Raw genomic sequence first — 17,709 nt, 5'->3', positions numbered from 1 at the left:
ACCAAATGGAGAAAAGTTTCTAAAAACAAATCAGGTGTAACTGTATTCCAGATCAAAAAAACTGGTAAGCCTGATTTTAAAATAAATGCCTCATTTTCTGTCTGGCTAGTACTAGGAATCCCTCTCCTAATGAAAAGTCTACTGTAAGGAATATCCCAAAACAGAGGTCATGAAGATACATGATCAAGGTCTGGATGAGAATGTCTCAAAATCATGACAGCAAGTTTAGTACTTCCCATCAGGTTGAACCATCATAACAATTCCCACATAAAAGTGGAATTTGATGTTACATAGCTAGCAGCTGATTCTGATGTCTTTGATGGGACAGACATGACCCACTTCAAAAAAGTTCAGGCCTCCAACCATTCATATCTGGTATCATCTTCTCTACTGACCCAACAAGGTGTGTCCCAGTTAATTTCCTCCAAAGGAAGATATGTATCTATGATCATGACAGTAGTGCTAAGGAAAAAACACTCCACTGTAGAGCTTCTGTAGCCCTGTCAATAGTAAATTCAGTAATGACTGGGGAATTTTTATCCATATGGTTATTTTGTGTATTTAGAACCACAGTTTATCTGTGGCAAAAACAGTCTGACATGTCACAAAAGTGAATGCTACAGAAGACAGTTTGCATGACTTAGAGAAAGTTCCTCAGTTCTACAAAATGATCACAGGAAAAGCAAATCCTACAGCTCTTGGAGCTCCACTGAGCTCTGATGTCTGAAGCTGAAAAGGTGAAATATCTGCATATTAATTTCAGCCTCTAGGGATGTAATAAGTACTGATCAGCCTCAAGGTTCTTTCAGCACAGCTGCCCTACACTAGCCAGTCATTTGGATACCTAACTCAATTTAGGTGGCTAAATTCCAAGAAATCCTTTAATTTGCTGAGTCAAAATGGCTGGATCATGTTCCTTACTAAACACAGAAGTGTTTTCTTATGTTATGTAAAGCATGACATGAACATTAGAGGGCTGCTTACATTACTAGCAAAGAAAAACATCAAATCAGATCCAGGACAGGCTCTTGACAGAATGTGCAAAGTGAATGGCTGGAAGCAAAAGATGGGGACCCTTCAGAGAAATAACATTCTTGCTCTAAAGCTGTAGCAATATCTGCCAAGAAGAAAACTGAGATAGCCTGTGTGTGGGCTAGAACAAATAACAAGCACCCACTTAGCTATCTGAATTAATTATCAGGCAGTAAGACAAAATTTTTTAAATTGTTCTTTAGAACCACAAAATGGTTTTACCAGAACTAAACAGAGATAAGAGTAAGACCTGCTTGTACTGAAGCATTTACAGGAGGACTCATCTGTAATATGGCATCACAAAGGAAGTAATAGAAGCCAATCCAATGGCAATTGCAAACAGTCAGATTAGTGCAGATCATTCATGATGGCCATTTTCAGAACGTATTTCTGGAGCCTTGCTCTCCAGCCTTACCTATGTTCAAGGTTTGAAGGACATCAACATTACAGGAGTTAAGGATATTCTCCTTCGCAACAGCATAGGTAACTTGAGTGCAATTTGTCATAAAGATTTTTTAACTCTCACAGATGGCATAGAATAGAAAGTTAATTTTTGGCAACACTCCTGGAAAGGCTGGAAATACTGATAGAGAACACTGACAAGGCAGAGCAGCAGATACACATGACATCTAGAAGACACAGAAGATAAGGTTTGCAGATAGAAATTAACACAATCCAAAAATCTCACAGCCCAGATGCACGTCAGCACTTCAGAATTTTAAACAGACTGAAATGTCACTAGGTATGGCTCTGTCCAAGCAAGAAGTCTTATGAAAGGCAAAGTACGCTTCTGCAGAAACAGTGATAGTATGATATTTTCCAGACAACAGTGAAAAAACATTAATACATTTTGAGTTATCCTCAATGAGAACATACAGGTGAAACTATCAGCTGAATATGGAATTGATCAATTTAAGTGTCTGCTGAATTATTTAAGACAAACTAGCCTTCATCAGGCCTCACTCTAATCTTCAATTTACTCTAGTGAAATCTTTTCCTTTGGTACGAACTCATTAAAAACACATCCATCAGTGAACAAGCTGTGAAGCCACATGGGGATTGCTTGCCAAATTCTATTTGGGTTAGCTGTCAGTGAATTTCACAAGGTCTGAACATTAATTATTTCTGAAACAATATTTTGTACTTCCCTCAATTTTATCTTTGAGCAAATATAAGTGATCAAGGAAAAATCTGTTTCCTTTTTTTTCCACTACCAGACAATATGGGAACATCTTTCTGAATGTCTCAGATTACAAGAAGAGAAAGACAGCAGGAGCTATCACACGTGGCTCTTGAGACAATATTCTCATATGTAAGAATGCTCGTACACTTGCATACACCTGAGGTCAAATGTTTACTAATACTATCCCGTCAAGCATTAGAAACTTTTTACATTAGAAGTGTTTATAAACAATATCAAAACTTTCATTTCTTAAATGGAATTGCATTTATAGATTTCAAGCCATATAATAAATTTAATATGGACCAGGACCATTTTATACAACTAAGGATTACAGGCACTGATGAGGCTACATAAAATCCTAGAATTTTTTGTGTTGGAAGGAATTTTAAAAATCATCTAGTTCCAACTCCCCTGCCATGGGTAGAGACATCTTCCACCAGACCAGGTTGCTCTGAGCCTCACTCAACCGAGCTTTGAAAATTTCCAGGGATGGGGCATCCACATTCTCTGGGCAACCTGTTCCTGTTGTCTCATGCTGGAATTTTCTACTGGATTCAGCTATATGCATGCAGCATAATCAATTCAGAACTACTTTTTGGAATGGTTCCTAGCACAACAAACAGTTAAAATATGTTGGCATCAGTAGGCCTGAAGCCTTAGCATTGCTGTGTGGGCAAGAGAGGGAGGAGAGGCAGATGTGTGGGGCGGTAAAGTTGGGGAACTACAGTTACAGGACACTGATGGGAGGGGAGGGGAGGTGCAGCAAAGATCTGGAACCATCTGAAATGGGACTAAACATTGCCATGCACCTCTGTGCCTCAATAAATGCCCTGAAATGTCAGACCTAGAGGCACAGGGATGCCTGACTGTGACTTCTTAAATGGAATTGCATTTATGGATATCGAACCATATAATAAATTTGAAATGGTCTAGGACTATTTTACATCACAAAGAATTACAGGCACTGTAAATAAACAATGGCACATCAAATCACAGAATGGAATTCTATGAGAATTCAGAACATTCAAGTTCTAAACACCTGGAAGATGCTTGTGCCCAACTTCCTTATGAATAAGATATTGACCAGTAGTATGGTAATAGTTCAGTAAAAATCCATTAAACAGATTACTGCACTGAAAGTATCAGTCATGATCAATAAATCTAACTAGTAGCTATTACATCAACTTCACTGAAAAGAAATTAGATTAACATTTACTAAATTATCTACTCCTTAAACATTTCTTTGCTATGATGACAGAGGCCACACCAAAAATCAGGAAAAAATATTCTCTAAAGCAATACCTTTTTCTTAGTAGAAAAGACCTATCTGCAAAACAAATCAACATTGTTAAAAGTCCTAAAGCAACAAAATATTTATACTGTCCATTGAAGAAAGAACCAGGTAAAAAATGTAAAAACCTCCAAAATACAACCTTCTCTCAACAGTTACGAAGATGAACATCTAGATGAAACCTCATTCATCTCCAGTGGGTTTCATATTGCACAAAGATAATCTTCACCATTATCAAGTTTTATTCAAGATTCAGCATGGTGCTAGTAAAGACAAGGTTGTGAGTTTGATGCCTATACGGACTATGCCCTTAAGAGCTGGACTCAATGATCCTTGTGAATGCCTTCCGACTGAGAATATTCTGTGATTCTGTGGTAATCAATGAAATGACCAAGAAAACAATATGAAGGTTAAGGATGCTTTTAAGAAATTTTGGAGGAAGTTGATTGCAGTAAGTAAAACCAAGAACAAAACAAGAACTATGGTAAAACAAAACCCAACTGAGCATTTATTTTTCATCAAGCACAAGCTTGATGAAAACCTCATCATGAATTTTAAATACTTCATAATGAATTTGAGCAAGGAAATACAACATTCAATACAACATCAAGTTAAGATAACAATAGTAAACTAAATTTTTAGTAAGATAAACAGAAGTAATGTAATTGTCACAAAATAGTTAATGAATCTGTACAAGCCCCTCCCTATCCCCCTCTCACCCCCAAAAAACCCCACAACTCCAAACCAAAAACAAAGCTCCACAGTAATAGGTGACAATATCTGTGCTCTGAGACATTGGCCTGGAGTAAGTGAAAGAAAGAACCTAGCGGAAAATAAAGTAGTTTATCTAAAGAAAACCCAAAGTCTGGAAGAGAAGATAAGGGCCATAAAGGATTTATTTCATACTTACTGTTGAATGAACAGAAAATACAAAAATGATAAATAACTTTAAAAAGAGAAGGCAGAAACCACAAAAGCAACTCATAGGGTCAATTCAAAGAAAACAAATTCTCACAACCGTAAGACATAAACCCAAACAAAACCCCAAAACCACGAGCAACTCATGAAGGGAACCTGAACTGTTCAGAATCATGCCCTCAAGGTCTTTAAGCTAAAAACGGAAGTTAATTAACTATGCTTGAAACATACAACACTGTAACAGTCACTGCCACCCAGTATCTCACTAAGTCTCTTGCTGTTTGTTTCAGAGTATCAAATCTTGACTTTCAATTCAAAGCCTGAAAGATAATGGGTTTCCACGATTAAAAAAAAAATTTATCACACAGGTAATAATTACCCATTTATTCACTATTTAGATTCTTCCTTAGGAGTCAAATAGCTTAATTGTTCCTTTAATCACAACTTCAGAGAAAATTAACATGGAATCTCCTAATTACTAAAAAAATCATAACTATAAAACACCACTCATCTAAAAGACTTCATGTCTTGCATTGTGTATTCAAGTTTGATTCTCCTCATTTAAAACAGACAGCAAAAATTAAGACATAAACCAATATTTTTAAGGAAAATAAACAAAACTAACAAAACCAGCAATAATGTGAAGATTCACATTAGCATCAACAGTGGCTTCCTAAGAAATGAGAAGAATTTCTCAGACCACTCCATAGACAACAATAACAGAAAAGAGCCAGGAGAGCCAGATGGAGCTTGAAAAACTTTGATGAAAAGTAAATTCCATATTCAGAGTAAAAAAAGTGACTTATTCAAATTTTCTCCCATTGGAACAGAAATGAAAGATGTTTCATGTAATAAACACTGTCACCTGTTTTCTCAAATCCATTCTACTACATGCATAGAAGCTGTGACATGACAGAAACTGTTCCTGATGATGGAATTTGGTCTTGTTCGTGGACTTTGTTTTTTAACGTTTTGCATAGAAAACCAGGAAAAGCAAGGACTTGAGCTTTTCAGTGGGAATCTGGTTGTTCCTTTAAAAAATAAGCTCCAGAAATTTTTGAGATATAAGAACTCTTATCATTTTGTCCATTTATTTTCTTTTTCTGAGTTATCACATTGCCTCAACTTTTAAAGACAAATTTATCAGAAAAGTTGGGCCAGATGCAGCGAAACTGTTCCTACACTTTTACTGGTCTAGCTCTTCTCATCAACTGACAGTTCCATCTAACTGAGTAAGTATTATTGCCTCATGGGAAATTCCCTCAGATAAGATAATCTTAGCAATAACCACCTCAGGTTTAAACTCCAGGAATGGACAAGAAAAATCAAAGACCTGTACAGATATATGCACCAGGAAACTACATAGCATTACTCTGAGTTTGTCTGGATGAAGCAATTACCAACTATGAATTATGAGCTGTACAGAAACTAGATGCAAACCGTATTTCCACAAAAAGCATCAACTGCCAGCTCTGAACTAGCATTTTCTTTTTTTCTCTTCCAGTCTTCCTTTGTGAATTCAACCTGGAAGTTATTACAAACATATCTTTCCAGAGGGAAAGGAAAAAGTGATTAGGGGTACTCTTTACATAACACGGTATAAAACACAGATGGCAGGAGGCAGAATAGGTCAAACACGATTGCTATGACATTATTTTCTTCTCATTTATGCGGAGAATAGAAAGAAAAACGTAAGTGTAGAAAACCTCAGTAAAAAAAGTTAAGATTTTTTAATGCAAACAAAAGTAAGGCCAAACTATTTTAGCTATGAAAATTCAAAAATAGCTCTGTATCTCCTAGTGAAACTTTGCCACAGAAAATAACAGTTTTTATGGTTTAGGTTTGGTTTCTTTTGCAAAAGTAAATAACTTTTTTAAACAAAGATAATTCAAAATCATTCCAGAAGCAATATTTCAATAATCAGGCCTTTCACCTCCATTGATATGTCCAAGAAAAGCCCAATTGAATGGCAGCACCTGTAATCTTCTCTCGGTCTGGAACCCCTTCACTTTTAGGAAGACGCAACTGTTGGTTTTTTCTATAAAATTATATTAAAACTGTTTTTCCAGAAAGGACAAAAAAAAAAAAAAGGTGATAATAAAACAGAACTCACCACAACACCAAACTGCTCTGGCTCAGACAAATTGTTATACTCGTTCTTGAACTTGGACAATGCATTCAATTGCTCTTGTTCAGGGAGGTGTTTTATTAAATTCTATAAAGGAAAATAAAACAGGCTTAAAAATCTCAGACTCAATGTTGCTTCTATTATTGTAAACAAATGGGTTTACATATGCATTATTGCCATACACTCCAAAGACAACACTCTTCCCTGAAGACAGCAGAATGTACATACCAACACAAAAATTAAAGTAACTGAGAGTGTAAAAGATTAGCAATGCAATACTGCCAGCAGTACTGCAATCCTGACACTGATTCTACACACTTCTGTAGTATTTTTTTAAAAACTGTTTTTAAAGGAAGAATGTGCTTGATAGGCATGATGGAAACAGAACACTTCAAAGCAAACAGAACAGGAACTTCAAGTATAACATAACCATTCAAAAGCTGAAAAGAATCACTAATGCTAGATGAAAGATATTTTGAAAAAGAATAATCAATTTTCTAGCATTTCAAAACAAAAGTTTAAACCCATTACACTTACTTACTTACACTACTACTTAGCATGAAAACTTGCTAGAAGTTGTAAATCAGAGGTGAGATTCAGCTTCAGCTGAATTCAGAAGTCAATATGGGGAGGTTGGACACATAAAAAGTGAAGGTCTTACAGGTAAGGGAATCAAACATTTCACCTTCATCTGTTCATCTGAAGAATCCTCTGACTCCCTGGAGTTTCCTGAACACTTAGACACGTATTATCTACAAAAAGACATTCACATTTGGGCACCTGAACCCCACTCCAATTAGCTTCTGCTTGGCTGGCTAAAAATGGCTTTTCAAATATTCTGGAAATAGAAAGCTTCTCACACACTTAATTATGGTATAAAATTTGAGTCAGTAGCTCAATTCTGGCCCTTCCCAAGATGACTGCTGCAACTACTGGGCAATAGCCAGAGTCCCTACGGCCTGCTGTGTCTCTCAGATTATGATTCTTGTGTTTCTGGTTACACACTGGTTAAGCTTCTGTCACAGTGAGAAAAACACAAGGGAGATTTTCCTTTCTTAAAACATTCTTTAGTCTACTGGTAAGATCACTCTCCTGAACTGAAGAGTCAATCCTTTTAACACTGAAGCTAGTCTGGGATACACAGCCATCCCCCTACCTATTACCATATTCCAAGAAAGAAACAAGACCAACTCCACCACTTCCCAATTAGCTGATGGAAAAGGTAGACATTTTGGTTGCCAACATTATTACTTTCAAGTAAACAACTTTGATGATATACAATGAGCAAAAAAAGAATTTGTTTCAGTTAGTCAACAGAATCTCCATCTAAAAGTCTTAAAAAAACCTTAATTTTACCCAGTAAAGATCCTAATTCCTTCTTATAGAGGAAATTTAGCCAGTTAAGATATGAAAATTACCTCTCTGGGTCCAGACAGATAAAAAGTCAAGCCTATGCTTTGCTTAACATAATTCTTTAGTTTGAAAAGAATGAATTTTACTCTTGAAAGTTGTAGCTGAAAATATCCCTAAATCAGTAGACTGATTCAACAGAATGTCCAAGCTCAAATAAGGATTTTGGTAAGAAAAGACAAAACTATTAAAAATGCATGAACAATGATGCTTAAAATGATGATGCTTAAAAAATAATGTAAACTTAAATTTTAGGAGCTTGATTTGGATATGGTCAAACTGAATTTTAGTGGAACTGCAGTGATACACATCCTTACCACTCTTACATTTGGAAAACACTTTTGTAAAACAGACTACACTTATTAATTATGGATAAAGATGTCTGGCATGAAATCAGTAACACTGAGCAAAAATGAAAGGGTGCAAAGTGCAAAAAGATACATTGTAAATTAGAAATTCATAATACACCTATTTCTTTTTTTGGTATCTTAGATTCCCATAAACAACTCTAAATATAATACAATTCCTTAATATTTACTGAAATTAAAATGTTATTGTTTGATGCAGAAATAGTTTTCTTATGAAGAAAAACTGCCCACAAAACTTTCAAAAACCAAAAACAGTCAAGTCTTAGATTAATATTTTCAATGTTGAGCATCAGGATATAAAAAAAAAAGCAACCAAAACAGAAGGAGCAGCTGATATCAAAGCAGCTTTTATGGTCTTCAGATAAAGCTTTTGAACAGCTACAGATGAAACCCATTTTGAATATCAAACAAGGAATAAGCAGGAGAAAGAATCTTGACTAAGTCACAGGAAACATTTCAATAATTAGTCAATAAGTTTTTGGATTACAACATGACTTTCGGAGGTTTTACATTTTTAAGCACTAGATTTAATTTCTAACTGAAATTAAGGGGTAGAGGGAGGGGGGATAGCGACAGATGAAGAGAAAATACTTTTTATTTCTTCAGCATAACAAGAGTTGGATTAAGAATAAATTTCCAACTTCAGAAACAGTGATATTAGGACCCACTGAACAAAACTGTTACAACTAAACAAAAAAAACCTGCTCAAAATAAGAAATTTCTGAAAAGGAGAAGTACCACACTGTCTAAGGTAACTTAATGAATGAAGAAAATTAGCCATATGGCTGCAAACCTATGTACACTTCCCTCTTCTCAGAATGACAAAATACATGGAACACATTTTCATAGCATGGTCATAATGCATACTTGAAAAGGACGTGGAAGGTAGAAATAGAGACATACAGCTGGATACTTAAAGTTATTTAGTAACCTATGCATATGAATGTGGATACCAACTTTTTGAAGCAATGAGGCACATTGCTTTACCACTTTCAAAGAAAGATGGGCGTCTTTAGTCCTTTTTCAAGTTCAAACTCAGTCCCTTTTTCAAAGTTATTATAGGATTGTTTTACCCAGAAACAAGCAATTTGGATGAACCCATTTCATAAATATTATTACATCCAAACTAAATTTGAAGTTCTACTGAATTTTCCACCTGATTTAGGTCTTCAAGGGATTAATTACTTGGCAAAAAAATGCAGCCTATATTTTTGAGTGATTTATTTGACTGCGTTAATACAGGATTTTACACACATGATCACTTGTATTCCATTCCACTGACTTTTACACAATCACAGCAGCTGCTACTATCACTCTTGCAGGATATAATTTCTCACTTTTGGCTCTTCATCTTCTCTTACCCTTTTCTTAAATAAAATTGTTCACTCCTCTCCAAAAGCAAACACAAAAAGGCTCAACCACTGTTGACACCACTTCGGACTCAATTTTGATGCCAATTACTCAGAAAGGTCGCGGTATACACTGACTTTCAACATACTTTACTGCCAATACCAATTAATAGAGCAACAAGATTATCAGCATAGTGTCAAAAAGTCATATCCTACTATATTGTTAGCCATGCCTACTGCAAAACTCCAGTGGGGTTAGGGTGTGCTAGATGTTCTAATGATACTGAAAATTAGTAATTCTTTATCCCAAGGCATATACAATAATAATGTCCAGAGAAGAAATTAAAAATAATGATATGAAAGCAAAAAAATTATCCATTAAAATAAATTTTTTCTTCTTGTATTACTGCATCTTCACAAAGAAGTATGCCATTTATTAACACCCGTTAATGTTTTGATGATTTTCTTTCCCAGAGTCTAAATGCAAAAATAAATTTAGCCTTCTTTAGATGACACACATATAGAAATTATCAAAATGCCATTTTTAAAATATTTTTGATAGACAGTACTTATTTATACAGGTTGCTTCATTTAATTGTTGAAGACCTAATTTTTCTAACAAGCTCAATGTTGACCACTGAAAAACATGGCTAAGATCAAATAGCATGACAGAGACTCAGAGCAAGGATGGACTATCTGATACAGAGTTTCACCTGAACATAACAGCTGAGCACATTCCATCTCTCAGTTTTTCATGCTACCATAGAGAATTTCCACTGTTATACCAAATAAAATAAAATAAAGATACACATCATGTTGCTGTTGAGCAGGAGGAAAACCTTGAAAAAGTGATCTAAGTGCAAATTAGACTAAAAAAACATTTTAGAAGTGTAAACTATGTTCATCCTAATAACGTTAAAGTAATCATTTTAGTGCCAATATTAACTGCATCATTGAACAAAAGAATGACAATTATACAATGACTATATACACTGTCACAGGAGATCATGGTTCATGCTTGCTCCTTCAAATATTTAAGAGAAATATCTCATTCTTCAATGAAGAAGAGAAAGTGAAGTCCAAACAGCTGAAGAGAGATTAAACATCTTTGAAATCCAAGTCACAGGAAGTGGCAAAACTGCATGCAGAAAGAAAAAGGGCATGCTGAGCATTGCACACCCCTCTGTGCAATAAGGTGTTATTTTGATATTCCTATATGGTGGAAATTCATTTTGGAGGAAAAATACAGAAATACAGATTTGTCTTGTTTTGACATCTGAATGTAAGTTCCTATGTACTGCAGTTGAAGCCACACCTGAATTTCAGTGAGCCTTAATGTAACTAATTTTATGACCCTGATATCTGTACTTGTTTTAACTAATCAACATTCCTGCAAATAGAGTAGGTTTCTAAAACATCAATCTACCTTCTCCTTTCTTTCATGTTTCAGTAGGGACTGGTACCCATGTCTGCAACACACTTGGAAGTATGCTGAAGAGATTAGCTATCTAAAACCTGTACCACATTACTAGTAGGTAGACAGTAATTATCAATTATTGATATATTATGTTTTGACATTTATGAGCCATAACAGAAATAATTTGAAGTTCCTCACAGTATGCCAGAGTCCTGAAGCCTCACGGGCCCTTAATGTGTGCAGACACCCAACTAAATGGTACAAAGAAGGTGCAATTAAGATCTTCTTGGAGTTGTGCAATAGAAGACCAAGGTCAAGTTATCACAACAAAGATTCCAGTTAGACAAACAAAGAAACATTTTCTACTATAAGAGTTCAACAATGGAAAAGGTTTCCAGAAAAGCCTATGGGGTCTCCCGACTTGGAGATACTGAAAATTTGATGGAAAAGGCCCTCATCAAACTGCTCTAGTTGACCTGGCTTTGAGCAGAGCCTTGGCTCAAATGACCACAAGACATCCCTTCCAAATTATTTTTCCCATGGATCTAAAATTATTCATTTGTGTTTATTTCATTAAATTCTTCAGCTTGTCAACACTTAAATATCACTGTATATAGAAGAACTTCCAGTTTCTTTTGGCTCCACATGGAGTCCTACTGACTTCATGTTTCAAAAAAATAATATTGAAAGAGAAGACACTACCTAAAAAAACTCCATGGAAGAGAAGTAGTGAATGCTGCAAATGTCCTAGGGAAAGATATTGGATTTTTACAGCTCTAACAAACAAAAAAAAATCCCCAAACCAAACAACCAAAATAGAGATTTGTGCAGATAAAACAGAGCTGAAACAAAGGAAAGAAAAATTTGATAAGTAGGGAAGGAACAAAACATCATATGTACACAAGAAAAAGTCTCTATTTAGGTGTGGACAATATGGAAAATTGAGAATATAAATTCAGCTGTGTCATAGTTTAATCCCATCCAGCAACCAAGCCCCAAGCCGCCACTCACTCACTCTCCTTGCACTGGGATCAGGAAGAGATTGGAAGCGGTAAAGTCAGAAAACTCACAGGATGAGATAAAACTGCCTGCACACAGGCAAAGCAAAGCAAGGAATTCAATCACTAGTTCCCATGGGCTAGGAGATGTTTACTGCCATCTTCAGGAGAGCAGGGCCCCATGATGTGTAACGGTGACTTGACAAACACCACCACTCCATCTCCCTTCTTTTTTCTCCCCCACACTTTACATACTGAGCATGATGTCATATGGTCTGGAGTGTGCCCTTGGTCATCTGGGGTCACCTGTCCTGGCTGTGTCTCCTCCCAACCTCCCATACACACCCAGCCCCCTTGCCAGCGCGGCAGTACCAACAGCAGAAAAGGGCTTGGTTGTGTGTAAACTCTGCTCAGCAATAACAAAAACATCTCTGTATTATCAACCCTGTGTTCAGCACAAATGCAAACATAACCCCATATCAGCCACTGTGAAGAAAATTAACTTAGTCCCAGCCAAAAACAACACAAGCTGCTTTCATAAAAATATTAGCATTACAAATTGAAAAAAAAATCTACTTGTTCACAGGAAAAGAACATTCTTGCAGCTAATTATTAGCCAAAATTTTACATTAAGAGGTGTTTTTAGCTATACTTTTCTATCTACTGAGAAGCTTCTCTTGAAATGCTGGGATTTTAAGTGCCATTTTTGTTACCTGAATCATGGACTCTGACAGCTGTGTTTCATCTACTTCCAATATCATCGTTTTGATCTCTTCATAAGGCACTCGGAAAGATCCAAGGAAAATTGCTAAAACAGAGATTCCAACAAATAATGAAGAAAGCAAGACAAGAACTATCGTGTTTCTATTTAAAAACAGCAGCAAAACAGGTCATAGCATCTCCAGACAAACACTATGCCAAATAATATAGGTAAGAGATAACAATTTTTAATGCATTTTTAATTAATGTTTTCTTTCAATTCCAGCCTTCTCCATAACCATGTGTTATATACAACATCCAGCATCACAGGAGACTTGCATAAGCAGTCAGAGACAAGTCTACTCTGCAGAAGAATCACTGCTATTACAGGATTTTGTGCTAAGGTGACAATTCTAATTTTTTCAATAGTCTTGTGAGAGCCTTGTCTTAAAGAAGCACCATGACAAACCAAAACCAAACCATAGAAACAGAACATTTTGTTAAATGTTCTTATAAGCACCGTTTATTTAGTCCCCGTAATACAATTATTTCATATTTAATCTCCGCTGGCATTTAGAAACCTATTCTTCCTAGAACTCCTCTCCATCAAAACTATTTTTTTTTTTGTTTGCATATTATTCCATGATACCGAGTTGGCCTAGTTTCTACAAAGTTCATGAGATGGGCAGACACGCTGAAGGCATTTTCATCCTTTTGTTGACAAGGGGTGGGGACATGCAGGGGAAGAAGGCATCCAGTATTCCTTGATGAATATCTTGAAAATACAGATGGATTAGATACATAGCTGTACGCCTACACTTCAATACACACAGTCTTGAATAAGGAATAATCTTTAACTTCTCGGGTCTTTTTAAGTGTTTCAGTTGTGTAAAGTCATATTTGTGCTTAAAAACAATATGCACATATTTAAAATCATTTTTATCAATAAGTGGTTACCAGGCAATCACACAAGAGAGAAAGGCATTTTTATGGAACATTCATACATTATTCTGAGGAAAAAAAAATAACCAAGAGACTCTACTTACACAGATTCTGTGCAATCTTAGGATCCAAAACTTTTAATTCTTTGATGCGTTTCTTAGTGGATTTCTTTTCTTCAAAATCCTCCTCCTCTCTTTTTACTGCCAAATAAATCACAAATACAATCATGGTTAATTCTTAATATTTAGAGGAAACATTCATGAATTCAGAAAGCATATTTGCTATCAAGCATAGTCAATTCACAGAGAAAAGATCATAAAACACACAAAAAACTGAGAAGCTTTGCATGCATTGTTTGTATTTCAAAACTTTCACTCTTCAAATTTGTCAGCTTGTTAGCCTTCTAGATTTGTTTTTTTTTTAATATAGGGCCTGAATAAACATGCTAATATTAATTGTCCAAATTCAGTCATATTTACAATAGCATGCAACACACTCCAGTTACCCTGGCCAGGCTAGGATTATAAATCAGATTTTCACAATAACAAATCTTAAAAAACATGGCAATTGTCTCAACACTGAGACATCTATCTATTTTTGTGATTGACTTTGTCTAACTATATGCACCTAATTTATCAAAGATCACCAGCTTATTAAAAAATTAACATTAACTTAGAATATAGCTGAGTTGTTATATACCTATATAGCATATAGGTATATACATAGATCTATTTTCTTGCCCCCTCAAAAAGACATATTTTTAAATATATGATGTAATCACATTATTACAAAATACCACAAAGAAAAAGTGATTGTATAAACATATATTAACATTGCTGGAGATTTTGGCTTATTCTTTCTTTTAATAATTCATACAAATAGAAAATAATTAATACAAATAGGATTTCCCAAATACATTGTGTAAGCTGAATTTATTTTCATTAGTCACACATTGTCATAAGAATTTCACTTAAAATAACAACATAGGCTTGATAAAGTATTAGTAGGAATTATTATGCTAACAAACCAAAAAGCAAAAACCACACAAATCTTTCCTTAAATATGATCTGGTATTATATTATTTTACAATAATACATAATACAAAATACTCTTTTTTTAACTTTTCCTTCTTCCTTTCCCCAGCACAAATCTTCACTGTCAAATACTATTTACCAAATACATTGCTACTGTTTATCTAATTCTGTATATTATTTCACAAATGAAATTAGTTTCCAAGCTTTACAGTATGATTGTTCCAAATTGAGTTATACATGCATCAAATATTTGAGAGAAGAAAATATGCTACAACAGTATAACACGCTACTGACTTCCAAAGGAGATAGGTAAAGACAAGAAGTCCTGTCAAGGAGACATAGGATTAAAATTTCTAACTCAATGATGATCCTTGACAAAACTAGACATAAGCATGAATTATCAAGAGGATTTCCCTAAGCTGAAATTAATTCCAAAAATGTTAAGAAATATTTAAGATCCACATAATTCTTAAAAAATGTTTTCCAAACCACAATAAATTTTGCCAAGGATTGGGACACAGACTAAATGACCTCCTGAGGTCTTTGATCTTTACTGTCTAGGATACAATCAAAGACAACACCTCACACAGGGATTGAAGGAACCAGATTCAGGTCCCTTCTGTGTAGGTGGAGACAGAAATTTGAATCATCTCCTAAATCACTTTTAATACTCTACACCTGCTAGGCAACCTAATGATCCTGAGAACATGCCACAGGGCAGAAAAGAACCTGTATTCTGCAAAAATGAAATCACTAAGTTAAGACATAAAGAAGTCCTTAGAAGAAGGACTGATAACCAGCATCCTGGAAAATGGGTTACAAAGCCATAATCCTCCTCTTTTGTCTGTTCCCAGTCTACTCACAAAATTCACTTGGCCTTGAATTTCTTTTAGCACATTGAAGAGAATGGTTAGCGCTCTCCTGTACCAGGAAAAACTACACACCCTGCTTAATACACACGTGAAAGCAAAAGTAGGTTTTCACCAGCAATGTGAGAACTCTATAGCTCAGGCACCAAAGGAATAGAAGGACATTAAAGCTACAGGATAAAAAGAAGGTTACCACTAAAGGTTCACTTTTTCTGATTATGCTTGGAGAAGAGCCCTTACTGAACCCAGAAGGGTATGTCAAGGGGCTGCAGATCCCAGAATCACACAAGTGTTTTCTGCTGCAGTTATATACTTTAACAGACCTCTCAAATTTCTTAACTTCTTCTAAAGAGTGACTCTTAAAAACATGACTTTCGAGTCGCCTCAAAGTCTTATCAATGCTAGGATTGTAGATTCTCCTAGATGACCTGAACATCCCTGTAGGACAGGTTCCAAGCAATTTTCATGCCTTAATGAAAATAGAGTAAAATTCTTTATGGCCACCTTGGAACTCTGCAAAGAAACCTGGATCTTTACAAGAAACAAAATAATTTCCTTTGTGGTCACAATAAAAAGTAGTTAAATTATCTAAATTTAATTATTTGCTTAAACGTGCCCTGACAGCCTCAAACTGGACGCTTAAAGGGCAGGAAAAAAAAAAAAAAGTTTGCCTCTTCCAGTGCTAGAAAGCAAAATTTATTCATTACGAGTCTTATAACCAAGATAATACAGACACACAAACATGCAAAAAGACTTTACAGTTAAACACGCACTACTCAATTCCTTACAAATCAAGAAACAATGCTGCAAATGAACTGGCTAATAGCCTCAGGAATTTTCAGTCAGGAGGGGGTTATGCACAATGTTACAGCACTACTTAAGGCATCACAACACTAAGGAAAAACATATAAGCATAGAATGTGTCTACTCTAGGAAACTCATGCAGGAATTGTATGCAGAGTTCTACAATTATGCAACAAACTAAATTACTGCAAACTTACATGATACTTCTTTAGCAGAATTCAGGTCACGTCCTTATGGAGTTGGCAGCAATAAGAAGCAGGGGACATGTATTACTTTTCTTGCTGGTTTGAAATGCTGAGCTTCCCACTGAAAACTCTGATACCTCCTAATGCCTCTAGAAATTTTCACCTGCTTTGCTAATGTCCTGGTTTCAGACAAGAACACGGGTCATGTGGAGCCATGTGGGCATGACCAAGACTGTGCAATTCAATCCCATCACACCTCATGGCCAGGGAGGAGGGAAATGGGTCTCTCTCTTGCTTCCTGGAAAAGAGGGGGAAGGAGGAGGTATCCCTTTTCCAGGGAACCAAGCGACAAATGGAGTGGTGCAGTAACACTGGTCCTGACCAGATGATCTGTCTGCCATTTTTTTCATTGTCTTGGGCTTGGGGCAAAACATGGACGCAGATGGTCTGTGCACCATTTTGTGCACTGTCCCAGTTAGTGAGCAATTCCCTGCAAATCACTCTCTTTTTGTAAACTTTTGTTATTAATATTTTTGCTGTTACTGTTCTTATCTCATTGCTGTTTCCAGTAAATTGCTTTTATCTCAACCCATGACCTTTTTTTTCTCACATTGAAGGCGTGAGGGGGCACTAAATGAGGGAGTGTTGCTCCTAAACCATGACAGGTGGCAAAAAAAGCACCCCCAAAATCCCAAGAAACATAACCATTCTCTATTTCCAACAAGTAAAAAGAGAAAAAAATCCCACAGCTGAAGGGAATGAATAGAAATATCTGAACAGGTGAAGTAAGAATCTAGACTAAAAAGAAATCAAAGAAAATAAGCAGTTAAATTTTCATTTGTGGAGAGCACTGAAATAGAGGGGAAAGTATACAGAAGAAAGAAAATGGCAACATCTGCTTACAGTAGAAAAAAAAATAAAGCAGCCTAGTGGGAGTGGGCAGCTGCTGCAGAAAAGATGTGACTATTTGAAGGAAATAGGCATGAGATGTTACCAGGCTAATGAGAAAAGAAACCAGGGTATCACAAAATACACAAACAGTTCTCACAGCTCCAGAACTTTGACCTTACTAAAGCATTAAC

At 35.7% G+C, this 17,709-nt stretch overlaps 1 protein-coding gene across 1 annotated transcript in view; it reads right to left on the bottom strand.

Annotated features, from left to right (window-relative positions):
• Nucleotides 1–17,709, bottom strand: part of DIAPH3 (diaphanous related formin 3) — a gene marked incomplete at both ends in the record, with an annotated part of 197,483 nt that overhangs the window by 99,543 nt on the left and 80,231 nt on the right. Inside the window, 3 exons of the mRNA XM_084226963.1 lie at nucleotides 6,538–6,639; nucleotides 12,808–12,902; nucleotides 13,840–13,935. Coding sequence (XP_084083089.1) covers nucleotides 6,538–6,639; nucleotides 12,808–12,902; nucleotides 13,840–13,935 — 293 coding nt within the window. The remainder of the gene's footprint in view (nucleotides 1–6,537; nucleotides 6,640–12,807; nucleotides 12,903–13,839; nucleotides 13,936–17,709) is intronic.

Source organism: Fringilla coelebs (assembly GCF_963513975.1).
Source record: "Fringilla coelebs genome assembly, chromosome: 2".
NCBI classification, from domain to species: domain Eukaryota; kingdom Metazoa; phylum Chordata; class Aves; order Passeriformes; family Fringillidae; genus Fringilla; species Fringilla coelebs.
Note: the sequence above shows the minus strand (reverse complement) of the source record. Positions and strands in the feature narration are given on the sequence as shown.